The sequence below is a fragment of the Chiloscyllium plagiosum genome, unplaced genomic scaffold, assembly GCF_037043375.1.
Source record: "Chiloscyllium plagiosum isolate Xiang-an unplaced genomic scaffold, Cpla_swu_hap1 HiC_scaffold_7, whole genome shotgun sequence".
Lineage (NCBI taxonomy): Eukaryota > Metazoa > Chordata > Chondrichthyes > Orectolobiformes > Hemiscylliidae > Chiloscyllium > Chiloscyllium plagiosum.
In genome coordinates this window covers 47,624,434-47,642,086 of record NW_028270145.1, presented here as the reverse complement: position 1 = coordinate 47,642,086, position 17,653 = coordinate 47,624,434, and the positions used below count along the sequence as shown (strand labels likewise).

Below are 17,653 nucleotides of genomic sequence, written 5' to 3'. Positions count from 1 at the left end.
GATTAACCAGCATATTCTTTTAAACCCCGCAGTGCGGTTAAGCACCATAGCTCCTTCCAAACACATTGCTAACAGACACTGCGGATGTACCTGTACCTCATGGAGAAGGTAACTCATCACCAAGTTCTCAAGGGCAATAAAACACTTCAGCCAGTGACATCACCTTCTGCAAATGAATGAAAAAGTCTTAGCTCTTGAGTTTTCAATTAATTTTTTTTCATACCAGCTTAAAGGAAACAAATGTCCATGATACTTTGTATACATATTGCATTTTATTTTGCAAGGATGAGAACCATTACTTTCCAATGCAAAATTGCAACTTGAAATGTTCGGCTGTCAAAACAAATAGATGTTTATCTGTATTTTAAAGCTCCTTATCATCAAATATCATTTAATATGTAATTACTGTAATATGTAAAACAGATTAGGTATTGAAAAACAAAAATTATAGCAAAGGCATTGAAGTATACATTTCATATTGGCACAAATTAAAGCAGCAACTTAAAAAATTTAAAACATTAACTGCAAGGGAAATATTTTTATCATCTACGAACAGATATAATAAAAGCCTAAAAGTACCACTGCATCTGTCTAAGAACAGTAAAAAGGACTGCTTAGTCCATGGACATTCTAAAATATTTTGTAGCACCATTGAGCTTTTGTACCAACCACTAAACTTAACAGTTGACAGGACTGAAAAGCTTTGGGGTAAGAATTCAATTCAGTGCAATGCTTTCAATTCCAATATTACTTTATTCTCAGATCTTAATGTCATTGCAGCAATGTTAATTAGTCAATATGGCTTCTACAGTCAAAGCTGACAATGGCCTGTATTCAAATGCAAGCTGTGCAGAATACACATGGAATGGAGTCCATTTCTCTCACTTGCAGAATGTGTTGCTGCAATAATTCTACACATATAATGCACAGGTGGGATATCAGGCTTACTTTCCAAAGTATAACTGCACATGTTGGAGACAAAAATTGTTTCAAGGTCCATTATCAAAATTTCACAGTTTATGCACACTTGGAATGCAAACCCATTTTCCAATGTGAAGTAGTTCCATCATATGCAAAACAAATTTCTAGTATCTGAATTGTATGCTGAGGAGATTATTCCAGTCTTGCTTTTGGCCATACACTAAAAGAGCTGATCCATTAACTGTCCTTTGGAATGTGTTCTGGCGACTGTGGCTTCTTTTGGCTAACCAATCGCATCTTTTCTCGGATATGTTCTGCTGTAGAGGCCATATCACTTGGACTTCCAAAGTACTGCTCAGATCTGAAAAACATTGATAATATATTTAAGTATGGAGAGGTAGGATAATTGAAATGTAAAATAATCTTAGCAGCTGAAATAAACTTTGATGAACTTCTGCATGGAATTCTGAACGTTTGGTATCCTGTTTGCCCAAGATGTTCAATGGATGTGGTTGCCATTTTATTGCTAATTCCTATTTGTTCTGAGTCAACCACATTGCTGTGGGTCTCGAGTCACACGTAGCCAAATGGAGTAAGAATGGCAGATTTTCTTCTCTGAAGGACATTACATGTTTTTACAACAATGATTACTTGGTCATCATTAGGCCAGCATTTTAAATCCAGGTTTTTATTGAATTCAAATTGCACGAAATGCTATATTGGGATTCAAACCCATGGCATCAGAACATTAGCATAGGCCTGTGGATTATCAGCCCAGTGTCCATACCAGGCCACTACTTCCCTTAATTTGAAGAAGATTGCAAGGGTGTTCACCCTCTTCAAGAACTAAAGAAATGGTGGAGATTTGTTTAATTTTATCATCTCCAAATTACCTGTAAAAGAAACTCTGTGGGATTACATAACTCTTACATAACTTATTGTGCTGCCGATTTTATAACTGAACTAGGATCTAGCTTAACTGTGCACGTTTGATGTTTAGTTTAAATCTACAGGATCTATTTCGGTGGCAAATAATTCTTTAGGCATTTAGATAGGTAATGCCAGAGCAAATGTTACTTCTCTTATGCAACCTTGTATAATAAAGCTAATCACAAATTTATTGGGAAGTTAGACAAGCCATTGGTTAATAAACAATATGAGATACAAATAAGTCACATTTCACTTTTAAATTACATACTGATCACGATATAGTGAGGAAAGTGTATAATATTTCATGACCTCTGAGTTCACAATGAAGATGGCTAATGTGGAAAACTAGAATAATTTACTTCATAAATTTGCTGCAAAGTGTCAGCAGCAAGTACTCAAATACATGTACAGCACAGATAACGCCAAAAAAAAGTCTACTTGCACAAATTATATCCTTTAATTTAAACTTCAGAAAAACTGGTTTTCTAATTTTCACATCTGTTGCCATTAGTTTGAGTGACATTATAAACAAGTCATTCATTTGTGACTCTATTGCACTATGGATCTACACAAGTTAGAAACTGCATGAAGGCTGCCAACTCATTTCACACTGGACCACTCAAACTTGTCTGAAGAATTTCAAACTATCGTGTCTGAATTTTACTAGAAGGTTGGCATTGCATTAGGGTCCAAATCCAGATGCATGGTGGGCATGATACTGGATCTTACCAGCAGCATCCAATGAACAGCTGATGGGTGGAGGGTTGGAAATGCCCAATAACAGCTGTTGGATCAGAACAGGTCCCAGAAAGTGAAATACAATCACTATATCTAAGATTGACAGCTGCAATTAAAACACTACTGAAACAGACACGAAACAAAGGATGCTTTCAAGAAATGACTGCAGAAAGGGGAAAAGTAGTTCCCGAGTTTAATGCTTCTCCAGCTGGGAAAGACACAAAGAGAAGTGTCTTTGCCAGTCAATGTGAATAACTTAAGTGAATTTCACAAGAAAGGCATGGTTGAAGGTATGGAAAATCCGCATTTCAAATCTGGACAGTGGCTTAAGTTACGATGGAGCATTCAAAAAGCTTGAGAGCTTTGCAATCTTACGTTCAGTGAGATGATCACACTATCACTTTTTCATGCTTCTGTCACCTCTAAACATTTCTTCATCATGCATCTCATGGAACATTAATTTCTTGACTTGTTGAAAATTCAGCCTTTCCCCCTGTGTCATGTCCCACATTCAACATGATTTGCCCATCACTTTTGATGAAGTACATTTGCTCCCTGCTTTTGACTATAGCGAATTTAAAATATTCTTCTTCAAATTGCCATGAATGATTTGTGATAGCTAGAGCTCAAAGGACACCTTGCACAGATATATATATATCAATAATATAAATCTTACCCATCAGGATAAATCACAGGCACTGTTAATCTATCTAATAATGATTTTCCAGTGACTTCAACTTCATCAAATCTTTCTAGAAACTCCTTCCAGGCTTCAGTCTGCTCCTCTAGTTGTGAATTATCTTTTAATATCTGAAGAAACAATGATAATAAATTATGAAACATAACACATGTGACATAACCATGGACTGAATAAAGTTCCAGTCAGTTCTAATTAAGTAGCATACATATGCAGCTATAAAGTATATGTCAGAATATTAAATTATATCAAATTGCCCAAATGTGAGACATTTGGAGGTGCAAGTTTGACTGAAATACGAAATGCGGCTTATAGAGCACTGCAGTATACTTTTGTGAGAATTATTTGACTTGCATCTACTTGCTAAAATACAAACCTTGAAGCAAAGTATAATCTTTAAAATTAAATATATTTATCATGGGTATATACATGGGAAGTCAGAACTACACACAATTCACCAAAAGTACATTAAAACTAAGCAGAGAAAATTTTACTGGCTAATAACTGTAAAGTGCATAAAAATTATGCATTCTGTGAAATGAAAACTTTCTTGATGTAAAAGTACATTTCATGAAGAAATATAAACACTTTGGAAAATAGTTTAATCTCAAAAACAAACATTTTAGCTTGAATAATTAACATTAGAAAGCTACACTTTCTGAAGCATGAATAAATAAAATTATTTTAATTACACATCAATTAGAAGTACACTTCTCTTCTTCCCACTCTGCAGAATGAGGAGACTCTTTTAGTAAATACTCAATGGAGACAGCAACTAAATGCACAAATGAGCCACCAGCAGCCCCTAAAGAAATTAATTCCATTCATACCAATGTAATGGAGTGAACATGCTGTGCTACAACACTTACTTGCATTAGTTTCTACAAAATGATCAAATCCAGTGGAACTGATCTGGAATTATTTAACCATACCTTCAGAAAATGGTTAGCAGACATTTATTCAGAAGCAAGTGCTTCCAGTTCTTAATAGTTGCAATTAGATTGAAGTTTCTCTTTCACACAACAGAAACACATGGACAAAGTGTTTTCACAATAGCTGAGGAGGCAATGTTTGTGTGACATGATACTGACTCATACATCAAGAAACTTCCTATCACAAATTCAGATCCATATGGAGTTAACCTTGATGCAAATCAGGCACAACAACTGACCTCAGTCCCTCAGGTCAGGAAGGTAAAAGAAAAACCATCTAGGCTTCCTATTCCTTATTGGCACCCAGACACATTCTCTGTAAAAAGTGCAGAGAGAAATGTCAGAGATTGACAGAATCAGGCTTGATTACTTGGTCGTGCCACGTAAATTTACTTACTAGCCAAGCCTATAAATGAAAGGTAAATGAGTCACTACATTCAGGAGGGCAGTAAAGAAAAGTACTTCTGAGGTGCTACTGTGTATCTAAATACTTCTTGACCAAAAACAAAATAAAACACAAGCCTTTTCAGCAGCCAAGTTAAATGCACAAGCCAAATTCAGTCTGTGAATCCGTTCTTCTGATGTCACTGTAAACTGTTTCCAGACTCTGTTCAATCTTGGTAGTGTCTCGCCTGATGACCTTGTGGTGCACCGTAGAGACTGGCACAGCACTACTGTGGCCTGCAGCAACTGTCTTCCATAATCGTAGGTGCTCTAGGTAATCATTAGATAAGATTAAAGAGAAAAGATGTAACTTGACGCATATTTTTCATCCTATTGGCAGTAATCTATCTCATTTCAGCAAAACTCAATGATTGTTTGGGTAATAATACATCACTAAAAATGATTTGGAGATGCCGATGTTGGACTAGGGTGTACAAAGTTTAAAATCACACAACACCAGGTTACAGTCCAACAGGTTTAATTGGGAGCACTAGCTTTCAGACCACTGTTCCTTCAACCACCTGATGAAGGAGCAGCGCTCCGAAAGCAAGTGCTTCCAATTAAACCTGTTGGACTATAACCTGGTATTGTGTGATTTTGAACAAAATCACTAAAAACGTTAAACTTCTCTAAACAGACATTGATTAAGCAATGCAGGATACTTTAAGTTATCAGCATACCTAGCTTCATTGAATAATTCATGCGGTCAATTATCAAGAAGCAACCTTCTGCCTCCCATAATTTTGTACAGTGTGCCACTGTATTTAGCTAGGTTGGGAGCTGTAACAGGAATTATAAATGGGCAGGTAAAGTTAATATTAGTGCCAAAGTCTTTGGGAGTTTGCAAATATATTTTTAAATAGGGCTCAGGATATTTCACTGATCTTTTAGCACTTTCTGACATCAGCAAAACTTGGCAATTTCCCCTCTTCTCAACGTCCAAAATATTCCTCCACGTCATAACAATTTTCATATATTTATACCAATCTGGTGTACTGTATTTGCACACATTATGGATAAAACTTATCTGCACTCTGCTTTGTTGAATTTTACAATTTTGTTCACAACCAATACCTGGTTCTTCATGACTAGCCATCTCAACTCTTGCTCCCATTATATGATCTTTCTCTGTACTAATATTTCATGTTTCATCAATGTCTTAATGTTTCATTAAGTTCAACATAAAATTCAGGAACTGTGTCAGCCTAGGCTCGGCAGAAGCACTTTCATTCTCAACCTAAAAAGGTTGAAGAAACTTCACTCCCTCTTAGGATTGCAGCATATTATTTAGGTTGAGATCAATGTCCCCATTATGCTGAACTCATCTGTAGTTGTGCCTTATGTTGGAAGATATCATGAAGGCTTTATTTCAGGTTAAGTACCACATTTATCCACCCATGCAAACAATAATTAATGTAACACACATTGAAAATTAACTGACCATTACATAACAATAGAATTTGACCAATAATAATAGTTGAGACTTTAATGCAGTATTGAAGAAGTTTTGCATTGTTAAAGGTATTGTTTCTCAGAAGAGATATTAATTTCCATTCCTTTGCAAGCTCAGATGAATTCTTCCATGCAGCTGGTACTTTGAAGCTTTACTTTTGCTCTTTTCCATGCCGTTTCACAACCTACTTAGCTATTTCCACACACTTTTGTTATTGTAATCTCATTTCACTACCTGGTGGATTGATTTTCATACAACATCTGTAAATTTTCACCAGTCTTTAATAACAAAATCAATATGCCAAAAATGAGCAATCCTTTGTTGCAGGACATCACAGCTCCCCCCACACACAATGCTCCCTGAGGAAGGAATGTTGAATTTAGAGAATGTCAAAATGTTGCCCCAAGAGTTGGAATTGGATGTTGATAATATATGCCATATAATGTTTCATTTTGAAGCTGGAGAACTGTAGCTCTCCCTTAATGTTATGCATTCTTCAAACATCCTTTTATCTGCACCATGCGTGGTTTACTCACATACAAATTCATCCCGGATCTAATTGTTCATTTGCCAGAGGCAGTATATGTGTGACTATTGAGTAATTCATCCCATATGAATAATGAAAGAACAAAATACCCTAATGAGATATTTATGAATTCTACTCATAGACATTGAAGGGAAAAATCTTGTTCCTGACTAAATACACTCATGCTCAGCAACTATGTGAAATAATTCTCTCTTGGAACGTGTAATCATAATTTATGGAAATACTTTGTAATTCCGAGCTTTAATCTTTTTTTCCCTTGAATTCTAATATTCCCTTTCTTATAAGCTTGGAATCATTTGGCTCTATCTGATGACTGAGAGTAAATATCAAGATGACCACTTGCAAAATTAATCCTCTTTATTTTTGCGGTGTCTTGCTGTCATTGATGGTAGCAATGTTCAAGCAGGTCACATGAAATGCAAAGGCAACTAGAGAGACAATTAAGGCCTCTAATTTCAGAGTCAGTAAATGGGTGAAAAGGAAGACAAGAAACAGAATTTACCGAACAACCCCAAGAAGAAAAACAATGAACAACATTTCACTTGAGGAACTTTTAACAACCAAAGTGAAGCCAATGTAAATTAAACAAAAGAACTGCAGATGCTGGAAATCAGAAACAAAAACAGAAAGGGTGGGAAAAGTGGCAGTTCTGAAGAAAGGTCACTGAACCCGAAACATTTATTCTCGGAATGGATGTTGCCAGATTTGCGGCCATTGTATCTTAGAAATTATGCACTAAATGGTAGATACGATAAAGTTAAATTTTGTGGATTTATAGACACAGTTTATTTAACTTGTACGGCACTAATTTTAGACTCAAAGTGAGTGCATCATTGGTATAACGTCAAGCCTCATATATGAGAATGTTGCCGAGACTGGAAAGTTTGAACTATAGGGAGAGACTGAATAGCCTAGGGCAATTTTTCCTTGAGCACTGGAGACCTTATAGAATTTTGAAATCATGACAGGCATGGATAGGGCAAACAGCCTCAGCCTTTTTCCCAGGGTAGGGAAGTCCAAAATTAGAGGGCATAGGTTTAAGGTGAGAGAGATAAAATTGAAAAAGGACCTTAGGGGTTACTTTTTCATGCAGACGGTGATGCATGTCTGGAACAAACAGTCAGAGAAAGTGGTGAAGGGGAGTACAATTACAACATTTAAAAAGCATCTAGATGGGTATATGAATAGGAAGGGTTTGGATGCATGTGGGCCAAATGCTGGCAAATGGGACTAGGTCAGATTGGGATGTCTGACCGACACGGATGAGTTGGACTGAAGAGTCTGTTTCCGTGCTATGTGACTCTACGACTCTTAAGATTTCCAACTCTCAGTTTCCATCTTATTCTGACAAAAGTTATACCTAAAACATTAACTTCTCAGTTCTCAGCAGATGCTAAGTAAGCAGATACTGACAAGTATTTCTAATAATTTTTTTTATTTGTTGATATTCTTCTTCTGGCCTCTTCACTTTGTTCAGTTCTACAAAAATATCTTCTAGTTTTTGGTTCTGATGAAGGATCTACGTCAGAACGTTTAACAGGTTCTCCTTTATCACATACTGATCTTTCAACATTTTCCTGTTTTACACTCACTACAATTGTGATGATGAAGAAATATTGCCCACAATCAAAGCAGAAGTGTGACTTGGAAAACAAAACTTGGCAAAATTCAAGGAATTTCAAGCAGATGTTTGGAAATTCATTGCTCCAGCAGAGCAAGTTTTATAGGATTAATATTGAGCAATAAAGGGTAAATATTTTTATTACCCTGACTGTCCTAGATGTAATTCTACTACACACTACCTGTCATATTGGATCCTTTAATGTTTGTTTCTTATCTGAAAATAGAGTATTATTTTTTGTTATTTTGTTTCAGGTGATCTAAGCATCTACAGTTTACAAAACCTCCCATAATTCTGGGGATAGCTGTATTTTGATCATATTAAGGATCTGTGAATTCAGAGGCCTGAAACTAATAACCCAAGGGAGGAATTGAAATCTGAATGGCAGTTTGAGAGTTTGAATTCACGTTACAAAAGCTGCAAATAAAGAACTGACATCAGTGCAAATAAAACCCAACCAGCTGACTAATATTGCTTTCAGAATGAAACTTGTCATCCTTACCTGGTGGGCCAATATATGGCTCTAATTCCACACGTGTTTAGTTGATTCTTAGCAAGCCATCCAGGTTCAGAAGCTGTTTTACAGCTGCCTTGTCTGAGCAAATAGGGATGGACAATAAATCCAAGCCTTGCCAGCAATGAACACGTTCCAGAAACGGCCTTTTATTTTAAAAAGAAAATATCTGAAACAGTCCTCATCTATGAACATGTAAATGTTTTCTTTACCTCCTCACTTTGAACCTGTTAGTATTTGTTGTTATATTTATGAACTGAGGAGGATGATGTTTCACTTCGAAAGGACATAGGCACACTGGTGGAACGTATGAACAAGTAACAGACTAGACGATATCCACACACATGTGACGTGTTTCATTTTGGTAGCAAGCACACAGAGATACAATATAAAATAAACAATAAAATTCTAAAGGTAGTGCAAGCACAGAGGGGACCCAGAGGCATAAATAATTAAAAAGGGAGAATAGCAGGTTGAGAGCATGGTTAATACAGCACACAAGTCTTTGGTTATTTAAATATGGTCATGGAGTTGAAAAGCAAGGAAGCTATGATAAAACTATACAAAACACTAATTCAGCTTCACCTAGAAAGATGTATCCAGTTCTGGGCATCACGCTTTAGGATATGAAAATATCAAAGAGGGTGAGCAAAGATTCTGATGTGAGAAACTTCATTTACTTGGAGAGATCAAGGAAGCTGGGATAGTTCTTCTTGATAAAGAATAGAGGTGTCCATGAGAGGTCTGGACAGAGTAGATATAGAAAATCTTTTTCCATAGATAGAAGGATTGAGAGCCAGAGGAAACTGACTTAAGGTACTTGGCAAAGGAAGTAACAGCAATACGAGAAAAAACTTTTTATATTACACAGCAAATGGTGAGGTTTCAGATTTCAATGTCTGAAAGTATAGTGAAGGCAAATTCAATCATAGCTTTCGAAACAGATCTAAATAATTATCTGGGGGCGGGGGGAGGAACAATCAGGACTCCAGAATCCAGGGAAAACGTGATCTCCTCTTGCAGTGAATTGGCATGAGATTGACAGCCGATACACCATAACTATATCCATGGTTAAATAGTTCAACAAATGAAACAAATGTATTTTAGAAATATTATTTCACCATATGTTATGACACTGCCCTCTTCAGTTGTAAAAATGGAAACAATTACAAATTTCCTACAGGAGAATGTAACAGAATCATGCTGTGATTGCAATTTTCCCTCCCCGGAAGTGAAGAGAAGGGCAAATGATTGAGCACATTGACCATGGAGAGATATTCGACCTATTCTTGTCATCTCAGCTATTAGGAGTTGGGTGAAGAGGGACCTTCTCAGTTTGTTAGCAAGTAAGGCCTTAACTACCCAAGTAACAATCAGTTCAGAGTTTCAATCCAGCACTGAACAGGTTTTGCCGACAGGCGAGAAAAATGGTCCGTTTCAGACATCATAGCAACCTGCCTGCTGGGTTTTGGGGTGGGGCGGGTGAGAGGGTAGCTGGCTCAATTTATCTCAAACCTAAAAAGAAAATGCTGGAAAATCTCAGCAGGTCTGGGAGTATCTGAAAAGAGAGAAAAGAGCTGACGTTTCAAGTCTAACTGACCTTTTGTCAAAGCTGGGGTTATCTCAATCTGGGGTTAGGAAAGGCAGGGGCAAGGTTAAAGCAATGATGCTGAAAGTCATCCCAGGTGTTGCTTTAGACCCTCTGACCCACCTCGACTAGCGAGACCCGAAAGAAAAAGACCTATGAGCAAATGAACTTAAACATTTGATTTAAAGGAACATCAGGGCACTCAATCCCTCAGGCCTGCTCTGCCATTCAATAGGATTGTGGTTGATTTGATATTTCAACTTTCTTGCCTACCCATGATAACATTTCACCCCCTTGTTTATCAAGAATCTACCTATGTGTTAAAAATATTAAAAGGCTCTATTTGTTTATTTGAAGAAGAGGGTCCAAAGACAAATAATTGTTTGTGAGAAAAATGGGCGACCTCTTATTTTTAAAACAGTGACTCCACTGGATGTAGGTTTGCTCGCTGAGCTGGAAGGTTCATTTCCAGATGTTTCGTCACCCTACTAGGTAACATCTTCAGTGGACCTCCAGATGAAGCACTATTGATAATTCTTGCTTTCTATTTATATGTTTGGGTTTCTTTGGGTTAGTGATGTCACCTCCTGTGCTTTGCTCAGAGGCCCACTGAAGATGTTACCTAGTAGGGTGACGAAATGTCAGGAAATGAACCTTCCAGCTCAGCGAGCAAACTTACATCCAGTGGAGTCACTGTTTTAAAAATAAGAGGTCCCCATTTTTCTCACAAACAATTATTTGTTTTTGGACTCTTTTCCTCAAATAAACAAATAGAGCCTTTTAATATTTTTAACACATAGGTAGATTCTTGATAAACAAGGGGGTGAAATGTTATCATGGGTAGGCAAGAAAGTTGAAATAGCAAATCAGCCACATCTACAACCCCAACCTGAGCTACAAATCTTCGCTAAGTGACTCCAATTCTAGATTCTCCCACAAGAGGAAACAACCTTTCCATGTGTCCCCTTGTCAAGACTACTCACGATCCTGTATGTTTCAATCAAGTCATCTCTTGCTTTTCTCAATTCCAATAGATACAAGTTTAACCTACTGAACATTTCCTCTGAAGACAACTCGTCCATTCTAGATTTTAGTCCAGCAAATTTTCTCTGAATTGCCTCCAACACATTTACCTTCTTCCTTAAATAAAGAGACCAATACTATGCAGAGTAATCTATTTGTTCTCCCACCAATGCCTGGCATAATTGAAGCATAATCCCCTTACTTTTGTATTCAATTCAATTCACCTTGTAATAAATGAAAACATACTGAGCTTTACAAAAAAAAATCTGACCACCAAGCCAGCTGCCAGCTGGGGAGGTAATTGCTAAGATGTTTCCCGAGTTGAGTTTTACTACCCGCAGAGAGAGAGAGAGAGAGAGAGAGACAGCGACAGAGAGAAAGGTGGGGGGGGGGTGTGAGAGAGAAGGGGAGAGAACGGTGGGGCGGGGGGAGATGGGGGAGGAAGGCCTGTTTCATTCAGAGCAGGAAGCCTAATAGTACAGATGATTTAATGGTCTTATTAACTATATAAAGCAGTCAAGTCTGGCCAGAATTGCTGAGATGCTTAGAAATCAGTGAGAAGACAGCTCTAGAAATAGAAGGCAGTGGAAGTGCCAGACAGGAACACATCCCCTACAAGTTAGTAAAGATATGTGCGATATATGAGCTGAGTTAACAGCTTGTTATAAAGGGTCCTGGAGAAAGACATTAGCTAAACAAAATATTGAGTGAAGGTGCAGAATCTTGCCCAAAGGAAACAGATTCTCACCATGTCAACTGAGCAAGAAACTTTAGCATGGATACAGAGGTGACTCTCAATGTCTGAATGTATGTAAGATTATTACTAGGGAAATTTTTTTTTACTGATATTTGTATCTAGTATAATACTGTTTGTGGCCTTCTTTCATGCAATAAGCTTGCATGTTCTTCTGCTAAGGTACAATGGCAGCCTTGTATATGTTCAATGTACACAACTGGGTAGCCAAATGCTGGATGAACGGCATCTATATATTTGCTGATGATACTGTGGACTCCACGTTCATGTCTTGTTGCCGCAAGAAGCTGCCAACATCATCAAAGACCCACCCGACCAATGCTCTCCTTCAATCTCTTTTGTCAGATAGAAAATACAGAAGCTTGAACATGTACCAGCAGGTTCAAGAACAGCTTCTTCCCTGCCATTATTAGACTGATGAATGGATTCTCTAACTTCAAATAATGCTGACCTTGTTAAAGTTGACCTTGCCTCAACCTGTATGCCTCACTCTGTCCAAGTTTTTTTATACCCTGTGATGTCCCTGTACTGCTCACAAACAAAGCTTTTCACTGTACTTAGGTGCATGTGACAAGAAATCAAATCAGTGACTGAACACTACAATAAACAAAAAAGAAAAATAAAACTTATGGATTATCAAGCCAGATTTTACACTATGATCTGACTTATCCAGTGTTATCATAAGCTGGGATCACAACAACAGCCAGATCACTCTGCATTTTGGAGCTTTATGATCCCTCATCCTTTAGATAACATACTTCGCTTTATATTCTTCCTGTCAAAATTGATAATTTCACATATTCCCATATTATACTCAGTTATCCTATCTAAATCCCATTGTAGCCTCCTGACATCTTCACAAATTACATTCCTACCCATCTTTGCATCATCAGCTAATTTAGCAACAAACCTGCAGTTCCTTCATCCAAAGCTATTTATATGAAATGCAAACAACTGAGGGCCCAGTGCAGATTCTTACACTTGTTACACCTTGCCAATTATCTCCATGACTACTGTTTCCTGTTAACTAGCCAATTTTACTTATATCTATGTCAATATGTTACTCCTAAAACTATAACTTTTATAGCCTGCAAAATCTTTGATTATTTGATATGGACCTTATTTAAGTGTCTTCTGGAAATCTAAGTACAGAATATCCGCCAGTTCTTCTTCATCCATTGCACAAATTACTTCTTCAAAGAATTCCAGTAAATTAGTTATAATGATTTTCATTTGATGCCATCTGATTATTTGAACTTCTAAGTGCATGCTATTAATGTCTTTAATAATAACTTCTAACATCTTTCCCAGGACAGATATTAAGCTTGCAATTTTCTGTTTTCTGTCTCTGTCCCATTCTAAATAAAGGAGCTACATTTGCTATTTTCAAACCTAATGTTTCCCAGATTTGGGGAATATTACGTTAGAAAATTAAAAGTCAACACATCAATTATTTGACTCGATGCTTCTAGGATGAGGTTCATCAAGACCCAGGATTTGTCAGCCCATGGCCCAAGCAATTTATGTAGTACCACTTCCCTCATGATAGTAGTTTTCTTCCCATCCATTTTCTTATTTACAGCTATTTCTGGAATGTTTGTTGTATCCTCTAACTTGAAGATTAATGTACAATTACCTATCGCTATCTAGTAATCCTCAGGCTTAGGCTATGCTCAGGGGACATGTGTTCAAATGTTAACATGCAGCTGGTCAAATTACAATTCAATTAATAAATCTGGAATTAAAAGCTAGTCTCAGAGATGGTGTCATGAAACGATCACTGATTTTTGTAAAAACCATCTGACTCATTCATCCACTTTAGGGGAGGAAACCAATTGTCTTTATCTGATGTCACATACTTGTGACTCCAGACCAACAGTAATGTGATTGATTCTTGACTGCCCTCTGAGATGGACATTGCAAACAACCAATGCTGTCCTTGCCATGATGCCCATAGATCATGAAAGGGAACAAAAGAAATTTGTTTAATTCATCAGCCATTCATTTCTCAGGCTCTCCTCTTAAAGGACCAACATTCACTTTGTTCACTGTTTTGATCCTTTAAATATAAATATAAAATTGTTCTTTTTTTCCAGTTGCCTTTTTTCAAATTCTAATTTTTCCCTAATTATTAAACATTTTTAGTCATTCTTTATTTTGTTTTTAATAAATTGTCTAACCTGCTGACAGTGCCACCAAACTTCAAACAATTGTACACCAAGTTGGATACGATCTTTGATTTTTTAAATTAACCATGGAAGGTGGGTCCACCCTTGGAATTTTTCTTCCTTGGAATGTATCTGTGTAACCTGAAATATTCACTTAAATGTCTGCCACTGCATTTCTACTGACCTATCCTTTAATCCACCCTCTTGCCATTAAATCCTATGAAATTAAGCCTCCAGCAATGATCTCTATGACCCAGGAACTGCTGGTCTCCAATTCGCTGATGACTCCTGTCAAGGTGCGACTTCAGCTTCAAAGTGAGTGATTTACCAAGTAGCTCACCAGTCAACTAGCCGACTGCAGCTTGAATTGGTGTGCTCTCATTGATGGGGACAGAGAGTCATTTGTTACTGAGCGCATCAGTCCCTATACTTACGTACTGTAGAATTAAATCTCAACCACAATGTGATAGCTGGTAGACATAGAACAGGTAGTTTGATAGATAGTGGATAATTAAGTATTGCAAAATTATTCTTGGCATACAGTGCAATTATGCAACGTAACATGTTACCTATATAAAGAACAATATTCCACTTGAATAGCTGAATAACAAAACGTGCTAAACAACAGAAATAACAGAAACAAGGACATATACAGTGTCTTTACTGTAGAAAAACATTCCACAGTACTTCCTGGACACAAAGTGAAAAAAAGATTTATGAGATATGACAGCAATGTTGGTCAGAGAAGTTGTGCTTAAGGAAGGTTTAAAGAAAGAGATAGACAGAAGGTGATGTTTAGTGAGGGACCTCCAGAATGAGAGATCCAGACACAAAGATATTCACTCCATAATAAGAGAGAGTCCGAAAAATGCTGGGGAAGGGAATTTTTCAAAACCCATCGTTACGAGCAACCTTTCAGTCAATGCTTCTAACTTTTCTTTCAACTCATTGTCCAATTTTTCTTTAAGCCTTCTCAAGTGTTTTGGAGATTTTTCTATGATAAGGCACTGCATTCGTGAAAGTTGTTTTTGTTGACAGCAATAGTTAATTAGCTCAAATTGTGTCACAGTCAAATACCTAGAATTTGCTTCCTTTGTAAATATATAGTAGCTATAATATTAAGTACATCAACATACCTGGGCAACATCAATAAATTTGCGGTGCTTTTCCAGGAGAACTTTGGCTTCCTGTGCATCATCTCCTAATCTAATATGAGTTTTCAGGAGGGCATCCAATAGTTCACTTAGCCATTCAACTGCCTTTTACATATGAAGGAAAAAAAAATTAATTGAAATACAAGTGCATTATATTCTACATTTGAGTTCGAAATCTTTTAAGTTTGCAGAAATATGCATCTTTGTTATTTTAAGTTCTGAATTTAAATAATTCAGTGACTTACCTGTGCTGCATCTTCTTCACATTTGAAAAGTTGCACCATCTGAAGCATTTTCAGTCTCCGGACATCCACCATATCTTCACATCTGCAAAATCCAGAAGCATGGAAAGGAAAATTAACAGTCAATGATCAATTAATGAGGATCCTGTCTTTGTTTCGCAGTCCAAACAATAAACTCCAATCTAATTTTTCTTTGGGAGTTAACTTAAACTTCTAAAACAAAGCAGTTCTTATGCATAAACCTCACTGAGGAAAATTCTATATGGGGAGCACAACAAATACCCAGTAATTTAGATTACATGAAATAATTAATAACCTGAATTTTAAAATGGGTACACGATTATAAAAAACCTTGAAATAACTAGTATAAGCAAGTTGCAAGAAATGTTTATGTGATATCCTGAGAACATAATTAATTCAGCAATTAAAGAATACAATATAGTTTTAGGAAATATAATTCCACCACCACTGATTTAAAGCTTGGTATAATTAATGAAATCATTTAATCAAATCGTTTACTCTTCATTTCAGAAATTAGTTTAGCAGTGCAATATGTCTATCAACACCCACCAAACTCCCCAATGATATCCACCCTTCATTCTTCTGTAGTCTCTGCACGAGAAATCCCTCATCATATATAGGAATAGGTGTGGGTCTCACAGTTCAAGCAAATACATTGCTTTCTATGAATCATAGTTGATCTAAATCTCAGGTTTTGTTTTATTTATTCAGAAATGTAGCTGCTGCCGGTTAGACCAGCATTTATTCCTCATCCCTAATTATTCTTGAAAAGGTGGTGGTAAGCTGCCTTCTTGAAATGCTACAGTCCAGGTGGTGGGTGTACAGCCACAGTTTTGTTAGGAAGAGAGCTCCCAAAGTTTGACCCAGTAACAGTGAAGGAATGATGATATAGGTTCAAATCAACATGACATGTGACTTTGAGGTTACTTGCATGGTGCTCCCATGTATCTGCTATCTTTGCCATTTTAAGTAGTAAAGGTCATTGCTATGGAAGGTACTATCTAAAGCACACATGTAAAAAGATGAAGTGTGTCTTGCTGGTGTTATATTCTGCTGGCATATTGGGCTGAATTCTACTGGATATTAGCTACATGTTAATTTTGGGGAGCTTTATAGAGGGCTTTCTCAAGCTATTCTCCAGAGCTCAGCTCATTAGCTACACACTACACCTCTATGCCACCCTGCTCATTCTATCTTCTGCTCCTCAATGGCAGAAGTACTCAACATTGCCGGGACCTCTCAGGATTTCTGGTACCAGCACCATTTTAAAGCTTAACTGTGCCCAGATCAAAGGAGCTAGCCCTCACAAAGCGAGGAGAACCAAAAAAGGTAAAGACTTTCCTAGGGACACGGGTGGCATGGTTGACACTCCACTGCAAATATGTCATCATCTGTCTAATCCACTGTCATTTTAACTGCAGCTATAAGAATAGCTACTCAGGTTACCCAGAGTCCTTGGCAACATCTCATCTCAGAAGGCTGTAAAAGAGTACTATTCTTTCTCTAATGCACAGTGTAGCCTAATATCTTCTCTTTGTTCAATAGGGGAGCATCATACACTAAAAATCCTTCAAATAATTGAGAATATTCATTTTTCGAACGCAAAGAACAAGACTAAACAAAAGTTGCATTTGCTTTTGGCAACTGCTTGCCTTTTGATCACCAAGTTTATAATGAGTGCTCACTGCATCCAGCTCACATCTATTGGACCCGGGTACCAATTACATCCTGATTAGTTTGTCGCACCTTTGCTGCACAACTCTATAATACAGGTGGTGACATTCTTCATGTTTAATATCCTTATCTTTCTCCTTAGAAGACTGCTATTGCTCTCCCAGCTCTTAAGTGTCCAACACATCCCCTATGGTTTGCTCCAGTTGTGTCAAGCGCATCATGATAGGATTAT

The 17,653-nt window shown here is 37.1% G+C and overlaps 1 protein-coding gene across 3 annotated transcripts in view; it reads right to left on the bottom strand.

Moving 5' to 3' along the window:
* Positions 1-252: 252 nt before the first annotated feature.
* Positions 253-17,653, bottom strand: part of sestd1 (SEC14 and spectrin domains 1) — a 130,971-nt gene continuing 113,570 nt past the window's right edge. For all 3 annotated transcript variants that reach the window (XM_043693502.2, XM_043693496.2, XM_043693500.2), the window contains 5 exons: positions 15,730-15,811; positions 15,467-15,589; positions 4,741-4,932; positions 3,266-3,399; positions 253-1,282 (listed from right to left, as the gene is read on the bottom strand). In XM_043693502.2, the coding sequence (XP_043549437.1) occupies positions 1,159-1,282; positions 3,266-3,399; positions 4,741-4,932; positions 15,467-15,589; positions 15,730-15,811 (655 nt within the window). In that variant the 3' untranslated portion in view covers positions 253-1,158. The remainder of the gene's footprint in view (positions 1,283-3,265; positions 3,400-4,740; positions 4,933-15,466; positions 15,590-15,729; positions 15,812-17,653) is intronic.